This window comes from Tauraco erythrolophus, chromosome 11, assembly GCF_009769465.1.
Source record: "Tauraco erythrolophus isolate bTauEry1 chromosome 11, bTauEry1.pri, whole genome shotgun sequence".
In the NCBI taxonomy this organism is placed as follows: Eukaryota; Metazoa; Chordata; class Aves; order Musophagiformes; family Musophagidae; genus Tauraco; species Tauraco erythrolophus.
The window spans coordinates 9,320,319-9,340,578 of record NC_141475.1 but is presented as its reverse complement, the minus strand read 5'-3'; the positions used below and the strand labels follow the sequence as shown (position 1 = coordinate 9,340,578).

Sequence of the window (20,260 nt, the reverse complement as noted above, 5' to 3'; positions counted from 1 at the left end):
CGTGCACGTAGCTGGGTGTGTATAAACAGTCACAGCACCCTGGCCACCCAGTTCCCCACAAGCTTGATTTAAAATAATCTCTTGGCAAGCATCTGGATACGTGCCAGATGTCCAGAGCGTGGGATATGTGTGTGATAGGTCTGGCTGCTGCATTCTTTTTTTCTGTAAAATGTTAGGGTAATGGAAAAGGGGAGTTGCAAAGGGGTGTTTTTATTTTACTTTAGAGGTATTTGTACTAAGGATGATGGATCAGCAATCTCCTTGTTCCTCAAATGGAGCTATGTCAAGCAAGAATTCAATAGGGAGAGAGATTCAAAACTAGTAAGCAGGGACTTGAAAAAGGAGTGATTGGTGAGCGTGACACTCCGAGTGATTTGTTACAGCATCTTGCAGAATTCCAGGCTAATTGTATGCAACTTTCTCATTTTGAATCTAAACCAGTGTGGTTTCTAGGGCTTCACATTTATGTGCTAGATATAAGCAGCAATCCCCACTGTACACACATTTATTTTCAAGCAGAGAGGTTGGGTCAAGTTGTCAACTGTTGTAGGGTTTCACCTGCTGTAATCAGGGAGGTGACCTGCCACATTGTGCAGGACAGGGACCTGCCTCGTTCGCCCCTTGCTTTGCTTCTCCGAGGGAGTTCTGTTTTGGCTTTTGTTGTCTGAAGATTTACACCAAAGGAGTTACCGTGAGGACTTCTGAAGCAAACCAAATAATATATTTGGGGAAACCACAGACTTTTCAAATATAAATGTGGTGGGAGATCCAGAAAGAAGATAAATGATCCCAGCGCAAGAAATCTGGGAATTGCATGGAAGCAAACCGTTAGGAATACTTTTGAATGGACAAATTTCAGTGTTTAATGTGAGATTTTTCAGAGATGTCATATGTTGACCACTTCAGATTCCTTCTACTGCATGTTTGACTATATATGTGAGATAATGTGTCTGAGTAAGGAGCTTCTCCAAGCTGGCAGATGCAAGTGGGAGTTTCTTATTAACAACTCTGTGTTCTTGCACAGGCTTTAACTGATGGTCTGTAATAAATGCAGAGTTATAAGCATACGTGCTCCTGTCTTAAAAACAAAACTGGGAAAACTGTTGTTGGGAGGGATTAGATTATTATTTTAAGGTAACTACAGCTTTCCACAAAGAAATAATAATTAAAATAACAACTGCCTGCTTGCTGGCAAAGCTGTCTGCACCACCCATTTCCATGAATTTGTATTCAAGGTGGGGGATACAAGTCTTGGTCGGAAGGAAAAAAAAAAAAGTGCTTTCTAAAGATCCTTAGTAAATAACCAGCTTCAGGGTTCAGTGAACAGCTTAGAAAAGTTGCATGTCAGATAGTGCCAAGAAATAATTGCAGCATTTAAATAAAAGTTTGGTCACATTTTTGAAAAGATCTCATGGTTTGCTATGGAAAATGGAGGTTAGTTACATACCCTCCTGGGGAAAAAGGCGTTTAATTTCTGGACTGGGTAGCATTGACCATATTTAAATTATATAAATTTACTTTTAGGAGGCATCAGATCTGATCAAATTCTGGTCTCAGTGATGTTGGTACAGATGAATAGTTACCAGACTGACAGAGATGAAGATATGGTCCTGCAGCTTTTATCTGCTCTGGACTATTTAACTGCGCGTTTCCTTTTGCTGGCAGTGCACTGACATTTCACCTTCGCGAAGCTTGCCGTCCAGTCCGAGCACTTCCCTTAAGCAATTGTCAAGGAAATATTTTTGTAAAGAAAGGGACTTTGCCCAAGAATGTTTGTGGCTACCAAATGTTTAGATGGACTTCTAAATTTTCTAGTTGTTTTTGCAGCTGACTAAATTAATTGGAAAGCAGCCAGAGAGACCGCAGAGTCTGGTCTGTAGTTGAGCAACAATAAAAGGCTTCGGAGAACTTTATCAAAGCTTCCATTAACCCCCTGCTGATGTCCTCAAACAGCATTTTTTTGAGGGAGTGGAAACACAAAAGCGAGGCTGCACAACTGCCCCTGTGTGTCCATTCAAAGGTTTTAAATCCGCACAGTTACTAATTAAAATGCCATGCAGAGTAGCACAAATAAACATTGCTACTCCCCAGATCCCAGGGTTTCTGCCCTGGCTCATGTGTTGGAGGGCAGGGTGCTGAACTGACCCCGCAAGGGTGGGTAAAGCAGCCCCTTTTGGTTCAGGTATTCTGTCCTTGCACAAGGAGTTGCAAAACATGTGTGGAGTCCATCCATATGCATGAAATCACACTCCCAGAATGCCATCCCAAGGCAGCCTGTTTTTTTTTATTTATTTTTTTGCATAGCATTGCGTGAGGACTAAATAGAGCTGTGGCATGCCTGCTGGATCTCTATAATGATGTTTGCCAGATTTTGGCGGACATCAAAATGCTGAGCACACGAGTGAATACCGCTTCTTTCATTGAGAAATGTCACTTCAGATTTAGCCCCACGTGTGAACTGGCGTGCAGGGAGCGCTTTATTATTATGTCAGGGCTCCAGTGGGCTTCCCCTCCCAAACAAAGCAGGCAAATGCGTAGCCTCTATCTGCATCTACTTGGAGGATTTCATGGCGTCTCCTTAGATTAAGGTAATCTGCCTTCATTACTAAATTCAAGAACCAGACTCCCAGAACTCTTAATAGCATGCTCTGAAAATGGATTTGGAGTCTCTGAAAGTTGTGATTTGTAAACTGATAATAACGAAAATTGATCGTGGTTTTGGATTTCGTTTTTTAAATACAGTCTAGAGAGATCTAGGAAGCTCAAGCATCTGTATTTTATTCCTTTGGTCATTTGTATTTCAGAACATCCCTTATGGAAAAGCCCTACTGTTAATTTAAAAGGAAATGATAACTTTTGTCTCAGATTTCTGAACTGTTCCTGCAGAATTTATTAGGATTTTTATCCCTGCTATCAGATTCTATCACCTAGTCTTAAAAAGGCAATTGACTGATTCTGATTTTTTATTAAATACTTCTACTGTTCCATAAAATCTCTTTGGTTTTGTCTGCATTAAAATCCATTGAAAGTATCCATGGATTATTGCAGACAGAAAACCCCTTAAACTGTAATGTGCTTTGGATATAAATGTCTTTCAGTTCTGCAGATTACTGAAGACTAAAAGGAAAGCACTGAAGTTTTTAATTAGCTTTTTATTATTTTTAATTTTCTATGTGCCATTAAATGATCCCATCAATAAATAATAGAATGATAGTTTTGGCTCAGCGAAATAGGAAGGTATAGTGGGCTGGAAGAGATGTCTCATATATGAATTGAGTTTTGTGCGGTGTCCATTTATTTTAGCAAACAAATAAAGGCATGATCTCAAGACAACCCACTACAACGACTCCCTGGGAAGATTGCGCTTGTCTCGATAACATACTGCGTTCTTTAAATCTGTCCTCTGAATCAGCCTCGATTTATCTTTCTTAGCATAAAAGGGAACGCAGATGGAATGGCTGCAGCCTCCCTTCTAGTTTATCAGGATATTGTGCATGCACATAAATAAGGCAGAAAGTGACTGGAATATGCAAGTGGCTGAGCGTTAAATCCTGTGTTTTTCAAGCTCCCCAGGCTCTCTGGGACAGGGCAGCCAAGGGGAGTCCTGTAGGAGCTGCAGAGATTTGTGGGCTCTCTGTCCTACTTCAGACATGATGTGCAGACCCAGTGGTGCCTTTCCAAGAGTTGGCTTTCACTGCTGCCTGTGCTGAAGGTTAAAACTGCGATTACGCCAAGTACTGGGAAGAACTGATTTGAAAAGGCTGGACTGGGCTCAAAGGGAGGCTTCTTTAGCACCGCTGCAGATTTGGCATTTTTCTTTAACCAGATAATATTTTTATTTATCTTTGTTACACCAACAGAGGGGCTCTGTAGCACAGGAGTTTCCTAGTGTATTTTCAGTCTGACTGATCCTTAAATGGAGGTTACCAGCCTCATCTGGATCAAATGAGGACATAATCAAATTTTTAGACCTGTGGATGACAAAACTGAACAGAAAACAAACCCATGAACCTTACAGGGAGGAGAGACGTAACATTGTGAAGTGCTTTGCATGCTATTGGAAGAAGAAATTATTTTTGAACTGCAGGTTTTGAACTAAGATTATATCTTTCCTCGCAGTCCCCATCCTATGCAGTTCTCAGTTCCAGGCTGTAAGTACCCTGTGGGGCTCTGGCCTCGGAGGGAAGGGGAAACTTGCCGCAGGGATCTTCTCATCAGGAGTCGGGGCAGGCTCTTGGTGTCCTCCTGTCTGCTGCGAGTCGGGGACTGAAAATGAAGGTCCAGACTCGGAACACAGAGCCATCTATGCGATTGCTGAGCTAATTTGGGATGATTGGTTTCACGGGCTTTTATTTGCCCAGACTGTAGCTCAGTACTCCTCCAGGAAATAAACATGGCTGATTTCTTTGTACAACTCCGTATCTTCATCACCTCATAAGGCTCATTTTTAATTTTCTTTTTTATCTGTTTTTTTTTTGTTTTTTTGTTTTTTTTTTTTAGGATTGAAATTGTTCAGATTTTGTAATGGCACTTGCACTGCACAGGAAACTTAACCAATTATCTTTCTGACTGTTTTCCACTGAGGCAGCCACCTTTAATATTTAATTGCTTATTCCATTTGGGGTTTTTGTAATTGACACAATTTTTAAAATGAATAATGCACTAGTTTTCAGTATCCGGCATAAAAACAAAATAATGAAACCCCTTTGTAAGTTTAATTATGTGCCACCTATGATGTAATCGGTTACTGACATCATGAGCTTAGATTTTAATTTTAAGGTTTATGCGTTTCAGGAAGCTTAAGACTCTTCCCCATTTTGTCCCTCATCACTTTTTTCTTTTTTTTTAACCAAACAGCAAACTTCAGATAGCTTTGCTTTTTGCAGCAACACTGTCTGCAGAATAGTTTTCTCTCTCGTCGGGTCTATTAATGCTTTTTAATTTCCTGAAGAAATCTGCTAGTTGCGGATTAAGGAAAGGGGGCTTAATTCAGTTCCAGTGAGAGGACCTGGTAGAAGAGCTCTGAGTGTGAGAGTTTGGTGTGCTGCAGTCTGATTCTCTATGGTACTTTCCCAAAAGCACCAAGTGTCTTTTTCCCATGAAAAAGAGGAATGTCGATGGGGTAGTATGGCAGGGTGTCTTGCAGCATCTTGGAAGAACTGAAAATCTCCAAGTGCTGTCAGACCAGTGTCCTTCACAAGGTGCTACTAACGTGAGCCCAGAAAACTTAAACCTTGATTCACTCTCAAGAGTTTCTCAACAACCCAGAGGCAGAGATCATACCATGTTGAATCCGTCAAACTTTTGTACAGAAGGTGCTTTACCAGAGTTCCAGCTGAACGCTCTGAATATCAACTATAATTAAAATTTATAGGTTGTTCAGCTGCAATGTAAATATGTAAATACAGACCTTCTGCACCAGCCTCTTCTGTGTGATGGAGCTTAAAGTAAATAAAGGTGAAGTTCCTTAACTTTGGTGACTTTGAAACAATTTATTACTCTCAAGTGTTAAGACGGAAATTGCGACTTTTATTGTCAGATGAGTCCTGGGTTTTGGTTCTTTTGGATGTTGCAGGCTCAGGAGGGCACGTTTGAGACCCAGCCTGCAGCTGCTGTTAGAACTGTGTATCACAGTTGAAGTAAAATGTTTATAATTTTATTATCTTTTTTTTTCCTCCAAGATTCTTGCCGTTTCTGACTGTGGGTGATTGATCTGAGAAACCCAAATGGCAAAGTCTAACTCTCTGCTTTTACCATAGTGCTTCAGAAGACAGGATGAGACAATGTGGCCAAATCTATTTATTAAAGTAGCCAATGCTGCTTTTGCAAAATGAGTCATAACATTTATTTATTTATTTTGTGTAGAAGATAGTTCCGTATTTCTGAAGCATCTAAGTGGCATATAGGGCAGAGACTTTTATTTGTCTGGATTTCAAGAAGGCTTTTAAGCAGCTGTTTTTACAAAATCTAATATTCTTAATGCTGAAAGTAAGTGATAAAGGAAGCTATTTAGCACATATATATATCATCTAGACATCCATGTTTCAAGTAAATAAAAATAACTGTGTGAGAACCAAGGAGAACAGCCATGAGGAGATGTGTTGTCTTGGGTGCCAAATCACACGTTTGCCCCGTAGTGGGTTAAGCTTTATGCCATAATTTTTGGGGTAACCACATGCTAAGGTGGCTTGGTGTTGAGTATAAGAAAAGACCAAGGAGAAGAAATGAGGCTTTCAGTTAACACATCTAGACCTGAGGCATCAGGTGAGAGGTGTCCTTTGCAATGTGAGACAAGGGGTTGCCCCTTCAGGGTATTAATAAAGCAGGGTCAATAGTTTTGGTACTGTTTTATGGGTTATTGATATGCTATTGTAAGTGGTTCGAAAGCTGGACACAAGAAGTGGTTTGCAGCAATACAGTAAGTTATTTCATTGGTCCTGTACAATTTAAGTGCAGCTCTGCCCACCTCATCTGTGGACTCATGAAGTGTACGCAGACACATCTTAACTCCTCTGACTGGGCTGGAGGATTGGAGAATGGGAGAAAGAGTAGCTGAATGGTTGCTTGACTTGAGGAAGGGCTTAGAGAATGGGACAGGGGTCTCATTTGGGACATCTGATGTGTCTTTGAGTGTAGCTTTGATTTCCTTGTGGAAGGGCCTGGAGGGAGAGTGGAGGAGTTTGTTCTGAAAAGGCAGCTCAGCAGATCCTGCTCCTGTGTAGCAACACAAAGGTGAAGGACAGGCGATTTCTGGGGAGGAATTAGCTCTGGCGGCTACCTTGGGCTTCCCAGGAGCAGCAGGTGTGTGGGTGAGGCAGCGTTGCCCTGAGGGGATGATGGTAAGTGGGACAGATTGCTCCAGACTGCTTATTATGAGCAGTTGGGAATGCCACATTTCCAATGTTATTATCTGTTTTAATAACTAGAGGTTACGGTCTCTAATTTCTCATTCTGGCTCCCTCAGAGCCACAGTACCCTGGGGTGCTGTACCTTGCGTCCCAGCGTCAGTGGTTTCTGGTGGGCTGTGCTTGCTAGACTGGCATCTGGGAACTCAGAGGATGATTGCAGCACGTCCTTCCCAGAAGTGTTCAACTCAAATTCAGGTCGTGGGATCCTACCTTTAAGCATGGCTGATCCAGGCCCTGAAGGAGGACTCAGAGAATTACAGCAATCTCTCTTTGTCTGGGCTGCGTGGCCCATTTTCTCTGTGTCTCTCAATCCAATGTAATGCAGTGGAGCATCAGTGTTGGCTTCTTTAGGCTACAAAATTTATTGTTGTTTATATTGGGTCAGATTCTAACCTCAACTAGAGGGAAGAGTAACTGCAACGTGACCTGCTTTGTGACCAGCGGCTCCAAACCTGCTCAGGTCAGACAGCCACTGACTAATTCCTCATCTTAACAAATAGCTTACAGCTCTAGAGTTTCTTAGAGCAATTCACAGCGCTAAGTATGTTCACCCTTCTTGTGTTAGTCATTCTAGCTTAAGCATTTAGAAATGTCTCGGTGCTGGGTTTTGTAAGTGATTATAGTGTTCAGACAGATTTTTTATAAATTGTCTTCCAACTGAAAGACTTGTTTTCCTGTTTGTTTTAAACTGGCATTCATACATACAGGAAATACACAGTATTCTGCCATGTTTCTGTTGGCAACTGCTAAACTATCCTTGTCAGAACATGCCAACAGGATTTCTTAGCAAGTGAGCAGAAAGAAAACAAGCAGTTCTCAGACTAAACAGACCCCATGCTTGAGTGGTAATACAGATCTCTTGCTAAATGCCCAGTAGATTCGATAGTCTTTTGGTTTAAGGCCATCTTTGGGATTGCAGGTCGCAGATTCAGATCTTTGGAGTTACTCCAGACCTGCATTGCATTAGCTGACATCATTATTTGGCCTTCAGAATTGGAGGGCCAGTACCTGAAAATAACGTGTTGCTGTCAGGAGCTGGTCTTCAGAAACTAATAGCCAGAATGAGCCGTTTCCTTGGTGTGCAAAATCTTCTTTGTCACCTCTGTCTCTTTGCAGTTCCTGATGTAAACCACAGGGAACTGTGGTCAGACCTCAGCTCCTAGAATTGGTTTGATCTAAATTAGTGCAGTTGTGGTATGCTGAAGCAGTCTGTGCTAAAACTGACACAGAACTGGATGCGCAACCCAGAAAATACACAGGCTCTTTGTGGATCCAGCAGCTACTGCGTGTCTCCAGGAACTGAAGCTGGAGTAGTGGTAAAAATACAGCACTCTAATAATCCTCAACTACTACTATTTGTTGCTGCTAACAGCCTGGGTTTTCCTTTCAAGCTTTTGATTTGATGCAAGTCAGAGCCAGCTTTTGTGGTTTGGCAAGATTTGCAGCACAGGTTCTTCTGGGAGAGGCAAGAAATGAAAACTTTAAAATGGAGGAAATGTTTAAAACATAGTAATGCTGTGTTAACGGTCTTTAAAATCTCATTTTCTAGCCCCTTTCTTTATGGACACATCATTACGAACGTAACCGATGTGAGCTGGTCCCCAGGTTTGAGATCTTGTCACTTGTTTTTCTCAGAGCTCCTTGGCAGTGACTGGGTTGCAGAGCCTGGAAAGAAAGGGAAGATCACTTGTGCCTGTTGTTTTGGAATGAAGGTGTCCTGCGAGATTATCCTGTGGCCGAGCTGGTGCTTTTCCTGAGCGGCGTTATTTCTAGTAACAAGGAGGGAGAGTTTAGTTCAGAAGTATTACGGCTGATTGAAGAGATTGAGAGAAAGAGGCCAAGCTCAGCTGTCACACTGCTTCACGTTACGTCAGCCAGGATTTTCAAGTGTGGGTGGATAACCTTGGGCACTTTACTCCAGTGGCATAGATTTAAAGTCTTTGCTTTAAATGCTAAAGCTTGAAAATGCTGGCCTGAATCTTGGCGTGTCTCAGTTTCCAAGCTGGGAGGTGTTCCTCCCCAGTCGTCATTCTTGGGGGAGGGAGAGGCAGACGGTGGGAAGACAGAGGGCTCGGGAATGTCTTGGGAGGCTTCCAGGGGCTCGATTGAGCAATCAGCCTTCTAGATCCTTGTCCAAGTCCTAACCTGGCCCAATCATCACTAATACAAATGTTTGCTCCACTTGTACAGAGGGAATAATGAAAAAAAGTAAAATATGCATGTGGTTAGTTTTTAAAGTGCACATCCAGCCCGCAGACCCTTGCTGGTCCCTAGGAGAAAGGCAAAGCTGTCTCACTGGCAGTGAGGAACAGGAACACCAGACTTCAGCTCAAGTCTTCAGACGTGCACAGACATCTCATCTGTGTGTGCACAAAGGTTCACATGTGCAAAAGCCTTTCGTGTGCTTATCCTTATGCACATACATGGCTTAAACATATGCTATGCATATGTTTGGAAATTTGGTCATTCTACAATGCGTTCTCCTTTGTTTGCAAAGCCATTTACCAGGAGGACTCGGAGCACAGGGGTGGTGTTACTCAGAAACAGAAGCATTTCTGCCTGAATGAGAGAGGGGTGTGGATAGAAGGCCCAAGGGACCAAGGGGAAGCAGAAGTGAACACCAACATTTTAGGAAAGAGCAGAACTGCTTTCTTTTTAATTTATTCTGGTACATGTAACTAAACAGGGCTGGATACTTCTCCCTTTGCTTGATTTGAACTCAGTGCAACAGCTAGTAGAGTAAGCGGCTCCCTTACATGAATAAAATTACCAGAATCTGGCCTGGAGAATGTTGCCTTTAGAAATATTTAAAAACATATTTGATTCTCTGTGTTGTATATCCTTTTCCTACTGTGAGATTATTTGATAATATAATTTACAAAATCCCATGTAAAACCCCACAATATTACAAAGTAAACATTCAAAGAGAAAACCTGAAATGTGCCAGGCTCCCTTATTTTGTCCCAATTAAGAGAAGATCTTTTCTTGTCTTGTTTTGATTTCTAAGAGGATGTTTCTTTAGTGTTGGATTCTCAGAAATCTTTTTTTTTTTTTTTTTTAGTAATTAATAATGGAGCAGGCTTTTAGTATCTACCCTGGAAGGTAAAAACCCTTAATCACAGTAACATCATTAGTGCTTTCAAGCATTTAATTTTGATGCTTGACAAAGTGCATAGCCATTGATAAGAACAAATAAGTGGTGTTGTGTGCAATTGAGGGAAAAAAGAAAAGCATGAAAACCCCTAAGCTTCAAGTAATTAAATCTAAATATGTTATTTGAATTTAGCTGAGATAATGTACAAACTGTGGGTATATTTTTCAATCAGTGAAAGACCCCTTGAGTAAACATGATCCATTTAAATTCAAATCATGGGGAGTGGAAAGTAAACCCTGCTGTGATTAAGAAGGCATCTTCACTAAAACACTGGGCATTGTGTATCTTTGATATCTGAGTACTCATGTGTTGTAGTTTTATAAAGGGCTGTTTTCACTCATGGGTGCCTTCGTGCCAGAGACTTTATTGCATCTATTTATTTCCTGTTTTTTCCTCTCCCCCCCCTCTCCTAATTTGAACCAGTAATGAAAAACTGACACTCTGCTTCTGCCATCCTTTAAAGTGCCTCAAAACTGTTATAATTCAGCACTTATTAGCCTTGGGATATGGCTTTATGGCATTTGGGTGCAGTTTTTGTACTACATCTGTGCTCTTTCTCTCTCTGTAGGGCGCAAGCTCAGCACTGCAGTAATAAAACTACTAGTAGGTGTTTAATGGAAGGTTACTGAGGAAGTAGATAAAAGAAAATTGCAACATTCACATCAGTAGGGAGTGGGGGGTTTTAAGCGAGAGGAACTGCTGAGCTTTGAACTAGGGAAAGTTACACTTGGTGCTTTTGTTCAAGGGGACCTCTTTTTAGATACCAAAATACCTCGTCATTCTTCCCTGTGAAATGGGCTGCTCTTGTAGAATTGGTGCTTGGTGTGTACAGTCTGTGCACATGTGGCAGAAAAACTTGCTGTTGTAAGCAATGTTGATTGAGAAACAAGTTTTTGCTTAGTGTTCCTTTCCAAATATCAGGGAGTAGAGAGGAGGAAGGTGCAGAGAGTGAAGGAAAAAGCGATCTCCTATTCTTTTCCAAAATTATTATGTGATCTTACTGCGAATATCTCAATTGTGGGCATTACTGTTTTTGGTCTTCAGTATGTTTTGTGTAGGAATCTTTTATTCTGCTCATGATCAAAGCATCATTTTACAACCTGTTACATGTTTATCTTCACACCATCCCTAAGAGGCAATTTAAAGGCAAAAGGGAGAAGAATAAAGAATGTAAATATTTTGCAGAAGCTTACCCAGAAGGCTGTGACTGCTGCCTGGATTGCCACCATGAGCTGGCAGTGGTGATGTCCTCTTTGTCCTGGAATCTACTGACTGGACTCTTACGCCCTTTTGGTAATATATGTCCAAGGAGACCCAGACCTGTTGTTCTTCCAGAAATGCAGTCTTTCAACTACCCAGGTCAGCTGGTGAATCCTGGAAAACAAGGAAAGGAACAAACCTGATTCTTAGGACTATTTGCAGAAATAAGAGAGAATTTAATGGAGGGTTTTATCCATACATTAAGATAATTGTAGTACTCTGTGTGGTTACTGAGCCCAGTTCCTCAAGGTCTACAGAGCTGCAAATCACCATCCTATTGCATAGACTGTTTAGACCATTACAAGTCTGTGCTGCAGATGTGTCAAAGAGCTCCTGGACAGCCTCTTATGATTCTGGTACTTCATACTGTAGTTGGACTTCAACACTCTTAGGATTTCTGTATACCATCTGGGGAGACAGGTTGTACAGTCAAAACAAAAGAAACCTCAGAAACAAATTGCTCATCTGCAGAATACAGGACAAAAGAAGAGATTAAAAGTTAAGTAGGATGAATTTGCATGTAAAAGACAGGAAGGAAAAAATAGGGCCATTCTTACAATTTTAATCATAAGGAGTAATAAAGGAGTTGATGTGCAAGTCCTCTTTGTGTCCTGAAGGCCAGGAGCAGGTTGTTTATTCTACTATGGTGCAGTGCCTAGGATCAGCTGTCCATTTTTGAGAGACATGAGAAAGCACTTGTTAAACTATATAAAGCTAAGCATCTTTCACAAGAAGGGGTAGTTAATATATATTCTTGTGCTGCAAATAGCCATTTTACAACAGAGAAGAAATGTGTTTTCATACAGCGCTTACCAACCCAATATTGAAGGACTCACTAAATTCCAATATAAATGCCTGCAGAAATGAAATGGCAAACCAAGGAGGTTAAAAAGAGGATAAAGGAAAGAAAGTGAACTTTCTCTCTACAATTCTTGAGGTCAGACCAGCATAAGCGACAGATTCTCAGTAAAAAGAATCTCCTGTCTGCCCTGCATGAGGCACCGATTAACTAAGCAGATTTCTCTCCGGTTGGTTTATCAGTAATGTCACGCCTGTGTGTGTTTTAGGGTAACAAATCTGATTTCTAATTTATTAGCTGAGCAGTATTCTTACTGCAAAGGGGAAGAAAAAAATGTCTCATTCTCTGTTGAGGAACTGTGAGGTTAAGCAGGTTCTCAGTCATGCCACAGACACAACTTGATGGAGCACACCTGGATCCTCCCTGTTGGCTGTGTTTATAGTCTCCTCTGTCATCCAGTATTTGCCTTTGCATGTGAGAGACAGACAAGGAAAAAGAGAGAAAGATTCTGGAGGCATTTCTAACAGAGATGCCAAACTGTCAAATAGTAAATCGGGAAGCAGCTCCCTGATGGTTTCACATCAAGAGGAGACACCCTTTTGTGACTGTGTGGCGTCTTCTGGTTATTTTCACTTCCATCAGAACTGTCTGATATGGTCAAGTAGGTTTGAGGCTTTCAGCATTCAATTTTCCTTGCATTTATTGTGACTGTTTTATTTATTTGTCTTTCTCGGTAGTTTTCAAGGATACACGTTTCAAGGATACTTTTTTGCTCTCTAACGTTTTCACGGATCGTCATCCCAAAGTTAAGGGTAGAAAAAGAAACCAAAAGAAAAGCAAAGGGGGAGAAAAAGAGCAACATGGCTACAGCTTCAGGGGACAAAAGAAATCTATTCAATTTAGGAAGACCTCTAATCTCTGGTTATACAGGACAGCTTTGTTAGATAAGATTAAAAATTTCATGAATGTCCCTTTTTATCCCTGGAGACTCCGCCATTTATACCAGCTATTGTCAGCGTCAAAAGAGCTTGATAACAGCTGGCTAGAGACGTGACCACACAGCAACACAACAGCAAGAAAGGGGCAGCCGGGTCCATAAATCTTCAGAAAACCCGTTCCCCCAGTGCAGACGTGAATCTGCTGCTATCACGGTCAAAGGGAGAACGCACGGGCCGCCAGCCAGTCGAAACCCTGAACTTCAGCATTAGCAGGGCTGTATTCAAAGTGTAGGGTGCACAATGAGATGTTTGCTATTATCTTCTTCATTGCAGCCCTTATTACTACGCACAGATGCAGTTGAAGGGATCTTTGAGTTCAGCTTGTTGCTAGGTAGAGTTTTCCCAAAAATCTCACAGCCCTTACCCTTGGCAGTGTAATCCTGCTTTTTCTATTCACTGCATCAATACAGCGCCATGTGAGACAGGCTCAGATGATGCCAGTTCGGTACATAATAGACCAATCTCTGATATCTTCTGGCTGGGAAGGAGCTATCAAAGCCAGAATCTGGCCCTTGGGCGCTGAGCTTCCCCGTTCTCCTGGGACTGCTCACAGACTCAGGGATAAGCAGGGCAAGTTAGGAAGCACAAACTGGCTCAGACTCTTGAAATACAAGTTTCCTGGTTTTCATGGGAGGGTCCAAATTCATATGTGTTCAGCATTATTCTGGCCTTACTTAATTCAGCGGCAATATTTTCTCAGCTTTAGAGAAAACCAGATTGGTCCCTCAGGAATTTCGTAGTTCCTGTAAAGCAAATAGCCAGTGAAATAACATCAGTTAATTTTAGGAGATGGAAGAAGAGAATCACTGTGGACCAAAACAAAAGACTGCCTAACAAAGGACAAAAATAACACAGAATCTTTAGGACCTTAGCCTCCTATGGAGGTGTGTACCTGGACATTGCAGTGTTTAGACAACTGTATTGTTACTTCAAAACTCACCTATCTAGCATTCCCCAGAATCCAAGAACAAGCTTTATCAGAGAGGATGAAATGCAATTTTGTTAGAGAAAACAGGGAAGGTACTTAATGCTGCTAACCTCCCCCCTGCAAGAAAAACATAATTTCTGAAAGTGCTCATGTTGTGAAAGCTATGATTCAAAATACATGTTCCTCATTAAAACTAAATTATTGCTTATATTTTTTTTTTCTTCTTCTTCTTCTGGCAGCTCCGTCCCCAATTGCTTTAATCCAGGCTAAAGAGATAACAAGGCACAGCGTTGCCTTGGCTTGGCTGGAACCTGACAGGCCAAATGGAGTCATCTTGGAGTATGAAGTCAAATACTATGAAAAGGTATGGTTCAAAAATAGACAAGCAAAGAGTTTTGCTTGGGTTTGGGGAGAGCATTTTACTTTGTTCCATTATGGTTTATCTACGGATAGGATTCCATCATTTGAAACCAAATAGATTCGGTTTTAAAAATCAAATTAAGGATTTCATGTACTTGAATGGTTGCTTGAAAGAATAGGACTCACAGGCTGTTTCTGGAGTATGGTACGAGTTTATTTTGTTATTTTTTCCTACCTAGGAACTGAGCTTTTGTAGCAAGCATGTTTATAATGAGAATCAATAACGTTGGCAGAAGTGAGACATTAGCTTTACTTCATAGACAAAAATATAATAATGAAGTATATAACACAGTAATAATAATAAGATCTGTTTGCCAATAGCTTCTGCTTAGAGTGATAGTGTGGGCTGGATGGCTTTTAATAGAGAATAGGAGAGAAAATTACATTCTTCGTACTTTCCAAGTTAGAGGGAGATGTTATTCCTACAAATAACTTCTCAAGTATGGAACTATGAAAAGAGCTATTTTCTTTGAAGGTTCTCTGGGAAAATGAACAATTACCTGCTTTGGCTTGTATGCGCTCTCTCTCACACACACATGCATATTTCTAGATTTTTTTAATAAAGATAATCACTTATTTTCTTCCCTAACACATACAGAAAAAGGCATCTGATTTGCAGGGAAGCTAGATTATTACATTTTCTGATGGATTTTCCAGCCAAAAATAGAACAGTTTTTAAGATTGGACTTTCTGGAAGCCCCTTTCTAAGTATTTTCTTTCTTAAAATATTTTTATCATTTTTTTTTTATATGGCTTCTGTCTGGTATGAAGAAAAAGAAAGTGCCAGCATGTGTGAGTAAAATGTTGCTTGTTCATCAAGAGGATCTTATTTCAAGGCTTGGCTGTTTTCCAAAGGATTTAATTGTGCGATTTCTTAAATAATCCGTGATATATGAGCATCATACCTATCACCTCATCATTCTTTTTTTGGCTCGCTCAGAGCTCCATGCGGCACGCAGCGCTAGGGGTATTGAGCAAGGCCAACAGCAGGAGCCCTCAGGACGTATTTTGAGAATTCCATCGTTGTTACTCATTTTCTTTCATCATGACAGTATTGGCAAGGAAGTGGGGTTCCATGGTTCATGGTGCAGCGAGGCATTTTTACTTGATCACCACGGTGTTCTTTTGTTGTTAGGACCAAAATGAGCGCAGCTACCGCATTGTGAAGACAGCCTCCAGGAATACTGACATCAAAGGCTTGAACCCCCTGACTTCATATGTATTTCACGTGCGGGCCAGGACAGCAGCAGGATATGGAGACTTCAGTGGACCGTTTGAGTTCACAACTAACACAGGTAATGCCATGCCCACTGATTTCTTTTTCTTTTCCTTGAGCAAAGAGTGCAAATGTAACTGAACCGTGTGCTGGAATTCTCCCCTTAGTTTCTTGGACTGTAGTGTGTCTGTTCTGGGAAAATGTTCTTCCATGGCGCATGACTGTAAGTGATGCTGTGAATCTGACCCAAGACATCTATTTGGATGCTCTGTGTTCTAGATTCTAGCAATGACAATACTTCAGTGTGGCATAAGGAGACATGCACCCTATAAACACTTGGAAGCCATTGATGCTTGAGAGATTTATGTATCTATCTTGTTTACTGCAAATGCAGATGTTTGCACGTGTTTTTGGAATGTCTCATTTGCAGGAAAATAGAGCCCTGTTATTTCCCTTTGCATGCTATTGACCTGGGTCAGTTAGTGTCCTACATCAGCTCACCTATTTGCACTTTTCCTTAGACAGTCATGTAAAGACAGAATGTTCAAATTATGTTGTCAGTAGAGCTTTTCACTTTTCTCAAGGAAACATGCAGATTTAGCCCCCAAAATGCTTGCTTTTCAATGGCAGGCAGGCAATGGGACGAAGCCTATTTTATTTTGGGCATACATGTCTGCTTAAATCAATCTAAGGTCGTGCCAGTTAGTGGCAACATCGTTCAGGATGTTAACAGCTGGAAGAGGGCAGACATTTTAAAATAACTTATTCTCTTTGTGTCATTTGGGGAGTGATCATCTAGCCCCACTGAGAGAAAAAGGCGGAGGAAAGAAAAGTGGAAAGCAATTAGAAAGGAAAAAAAATAGCTGTTATACCCTCTGAGCAACACTGGAGGGGAGAAGGAGAGGGAGTCCTTGTTCCCAGTGAACTGAAGTTCCCCAAATCATTATCAAACATCATGTCTTCAGCTAATTAGGGCCCTGTTGGAAAATTGTGTCAAATGACTATATAATAAAGGCTTGAAAGTAGATTTGAGTGCTACTCCAAACTGCCTTCACAAACCAGAAAGCCTTATTGAGTGCTACCTAGGTTGATTTTTTGAGAGTGTCTGACACTAATGCTCCCTTTTCTGTTTCCAGTTCCTTCCCCCATCATTGGCGATGGTACCAATCCCACAGTGCTTCTTGTTTCGGTGGCTGGCAGTGTTGTTCTTGTGGTCATTTTCATTGCAGCCTTTGTCATCAGCAGGAGGTAAGAACTTAAGCTTCTCTCTTCCCCCTCTCTCTTTCATGAGGGAGCTTTTTGTCTCCTCCAAACAAAGCTAAATTCTTTGATTAGCATCATAAACAGTGCATTTGCATTACAAGCCTTCTCCCATGTAGCTTTGATCTTCTCAACATTAGTACCAAGCAGCATGTGATGTAATGGCAATAGTTCCAGCTCTATTTGCCCTTCAAATGCAAAGCTGATTCCAATAACTGGCATTGAGAAGCAAGCCAGCTAGAGATTTGTGGTTAGTGTAATTTGAAGTTAAGTTTAATGGGTATGGGTACAGTGGATTTTCTTGGACTGACTCCTGATAGACAGGGCATAAACAACTGCACTGTTGTGAACTAAGCCATCAGACTGCTACGCTTGTGATTTTTGTGTTAGTCTGTATAAGTCTGCATTAGTCTTTTGGGGTTAGTCCTTCCAGTGTGAGTGGATATGGCTGTAAAACAGAAGCCACAGTCATTCAGCATCATATGCAGTAACACAACAGACTGGATCAATGGTTATTTCATCAGAGCAGGACCATAATCTTCTACCAAGTACTCGTTCATTCTCCCATATTCAAACCAAGCATCAGGAGCAATCCTGTGAACAGGAGGACAGTGTAGCAGAAACACAGCGTGAGTGTTTCTGTCTTCATCTTTGTATTCAGTCTCATTTGAAAAGATCAGCACGATTTTGCTTCGGTGTAATTCTGAGATAAAACTGGACGTATCATTACTGCATCTGAAGCCATGGGATCTGAAGGATGCATCCATCTCTGTTGATCAGTTTAATGGCATCAGCCATAAATGTGCACAAATTCCTCCCGATTTGCTCTCTTACTTTAAATGGTCTTAAAGAGCAGTTAAGACACTGTGACTGTAATATCTGGAAAGTAGACATGCATTGTTACAGCTTTCAGTGGGTGTTCAACTCAAAGCCTCCATGCTGGCAAGAAGAAAGAAGAGCAGAACATATGAAAATGTAATGCGGAGAGACAGGTTTATTAAAAGCCATTGCAAACAGAAAATAGCATCACTGAGCTTGATGACTTAATCTCCTCTCCGCTTTTATTGATCACTTTATTATTTAAGGCAGGATTGATAGCAGGATACATTGGATTTCTAATTATGAGTCGCCACCTTGGAGAATTGAGCCTGTCGAGCTGCTTTGCGATGATTCCTTCCCCTCCTCCCCCTATAAAAAAAATGTCGCTTCCCAAGGCTGATAAACACTGCTTGGTGATTGGCCCTCAATGGATCACTTTTTAGAAAATGAAATGTCAACCCCTTGCCCTCATATTGATTCTCTTTAGTATTGGCCATAAAGCTGTCAAAGGAAAGGCTGCCTGGAGCCAGGTAGCTGACAGAGTCGCTGATGCGGGTGCGCACTCGCACTCGGCCAGGTCTTCTCACCCCTCTCACTGCTCAGGCGGTGCCTTCAGTTATCTCTGCCCACCAGTGTTCAACTTGGACAAAGACAGGACAAAGAGCAGGTGGGCAGGAGGGACAAAAGGCTGACCCAGGTGCTGGTGGGAGTGGAGCTAAAAGTATCCTGGTGGCCATGGGTTCAGAGATGTCCCGTAGCTCTGCACTGGTAGGTCTCAGAGAGGCCGTGGAAGGGGAAAGACATCGCAAGATGAATGAAATACTAGGACAGCGAAACTGCTCTGTGCGTACTAATGCATGATGCCTTGCTAATTAATAGCCTTCCTCAATACACAGCTCTCCCATAGCTGGAAGTAGCTCTCAATAAACAAAATCCACTTTAATATTCAATATTGCTCTAACAATTTTAACCACTTTACCAATGTCATTTAGAGGTGTGGGCTTTGGGGATATTTCATCATGTTCCTACACCAGCAGAAGTTAATAGCAAAATAATTATACTTTGTTCCAAAATGACTTCAGATGAGAAAAAGCTTTTCTGTCCATGCAGTTCCCATGAGGAGGTTTTGTAATCTAGCCATGACCTAAAAGTTGTATTCGTACAATCAGCCCCATGCTTTGGCCTGCAGACATGGCCTCTCTGCATCCCTGAGCCAAATGTGGGAACTGGGCGTATGCTCTAGGTGCCTACTTTTGAACCCTGGGTTAATACTACTAATTTAGCACTATATTTTTTAAGTCATCGCTCAAATCCCAAAATTCATCTTTACAACAGAATTTGTCAAAGGACTTTGCGTTCAGGTGGCTCAAGCTGTTTGGTTCTGTCCTGCAACCGCAGCGTTTGTGTTAACGTGAGAACTAATCTACCTAAATGTTAGTTTATACTTACTGAGGTTAAGATAAGCATATGCGTAGAGCCGAGTGCAGGAGGTAGGTGAGTGTTCCTAAATCCTGCCCTGCAGGAACACTGTACATATTAGAGCATCTCAAATAGAGTCGTTAAGGATTTGGGAAAGAGCAAAACGGAAAGAGCCTGGGTGGGGTAAGATGACCTACAGAATCCTCTGGTCGTCTAAAAGTTTACATTGGAAATTCTTCCAGTGGACAGACTGCTTTAGCTTCTGCTCAGTGAGCAGCTGAACGCCTTTGCCCACCTTCTGCTGCTGGTGCTGGCTCACCCCCAGCCCCTCTCTTGTTTGGAGAGGAGGGGTGGGAGCCATGGTGGGACACGGGGTCCCTGCTGTTTCGCCTCAGTGCGTGCTAATACCCTCCGTTGTTACCTCCTCTTCATCGCCAGCTCCCACCTGTGGATGTGCCTGTGTCTCTGACCCCGCAGCTTCTGAAAGCTTCTGTGTTCTTTTCCTGAAAGCCGGCTATTTAATCACCCCCTCCAAAGTCCTGGTAATTGCGGGGTTCAGATCCGCGACAAAGGCTTCCTTCTGCTGCTCAGGTGAGCTGTCCCGAGCGGCAGCTCCGGCCCCGCGTGCCCCGTGGTGCCCCGTGGTGCCCCGTGGTGCCGGCCTCCCCGTCTGCTGGCGGGGACAATGGCAGGCGGCAGTGTCCTGCCCCCAGCCAAGCAGTAGAGGTCAACAGGTGACACAGGGAGAAGTGGAAGTAGGTAGTTAGTTTGGAAGGTATTATTTAAAGTTAATGAGCTACAATTGTATTGCTTGAACAGTAATCCCTTTGTTTCCCTTTGCTTTTTGCATGTCTTTGGGTTTTAGGGGGAAGATTATTTTTTTCATCCATTGTTAGGGTGCTTGTACTGTTTAAAAATAAAATAAAGAACATTTTTTTCATACTTAAAATGCTTTCGTGCAAAGCCTGTTCGTGTTTTATATTTCCCATCTGTGCCTGAACATTAATAAAATGAACTTGAAGGGGTCCTGCTTAAAATGCATAATCTTTTTTTTCCCCTTCCTTTTGTTCTTTCCTCTG

At 41.8% G+C, this 20,260-nt stretch overlaps 1 protein-coding gene across 1 annotated transcript in view; it reads left to right on the top strand.

Annotated features, from left to right (window-relative positions):
• The window catches only part of EPHA4 (EPH receptor A4), a 104,113-nt gene that overhangs the window by 67,408 nt on the left and 16,445 nt on the right, over window positions 1-20,260 (top strand). The window contains exons 6-8 of the mRNA XM_086618078.1: window positions 14,287-14,411; window positions 15,603-15,762; window positions 16,820-16,931. Of these exons, the coding sequence (XP_086474204.1) occupies window positions 14,287-14,411; window positions 15,603-15,762; window positions 16,820-16,931 (397 nt within the window). The remainder of the gene's footprint in view (window positions 1-14,286; window positions 14,412-15,602; window positions 15,763-16,819; window positions 16,932-20,260) is intronic.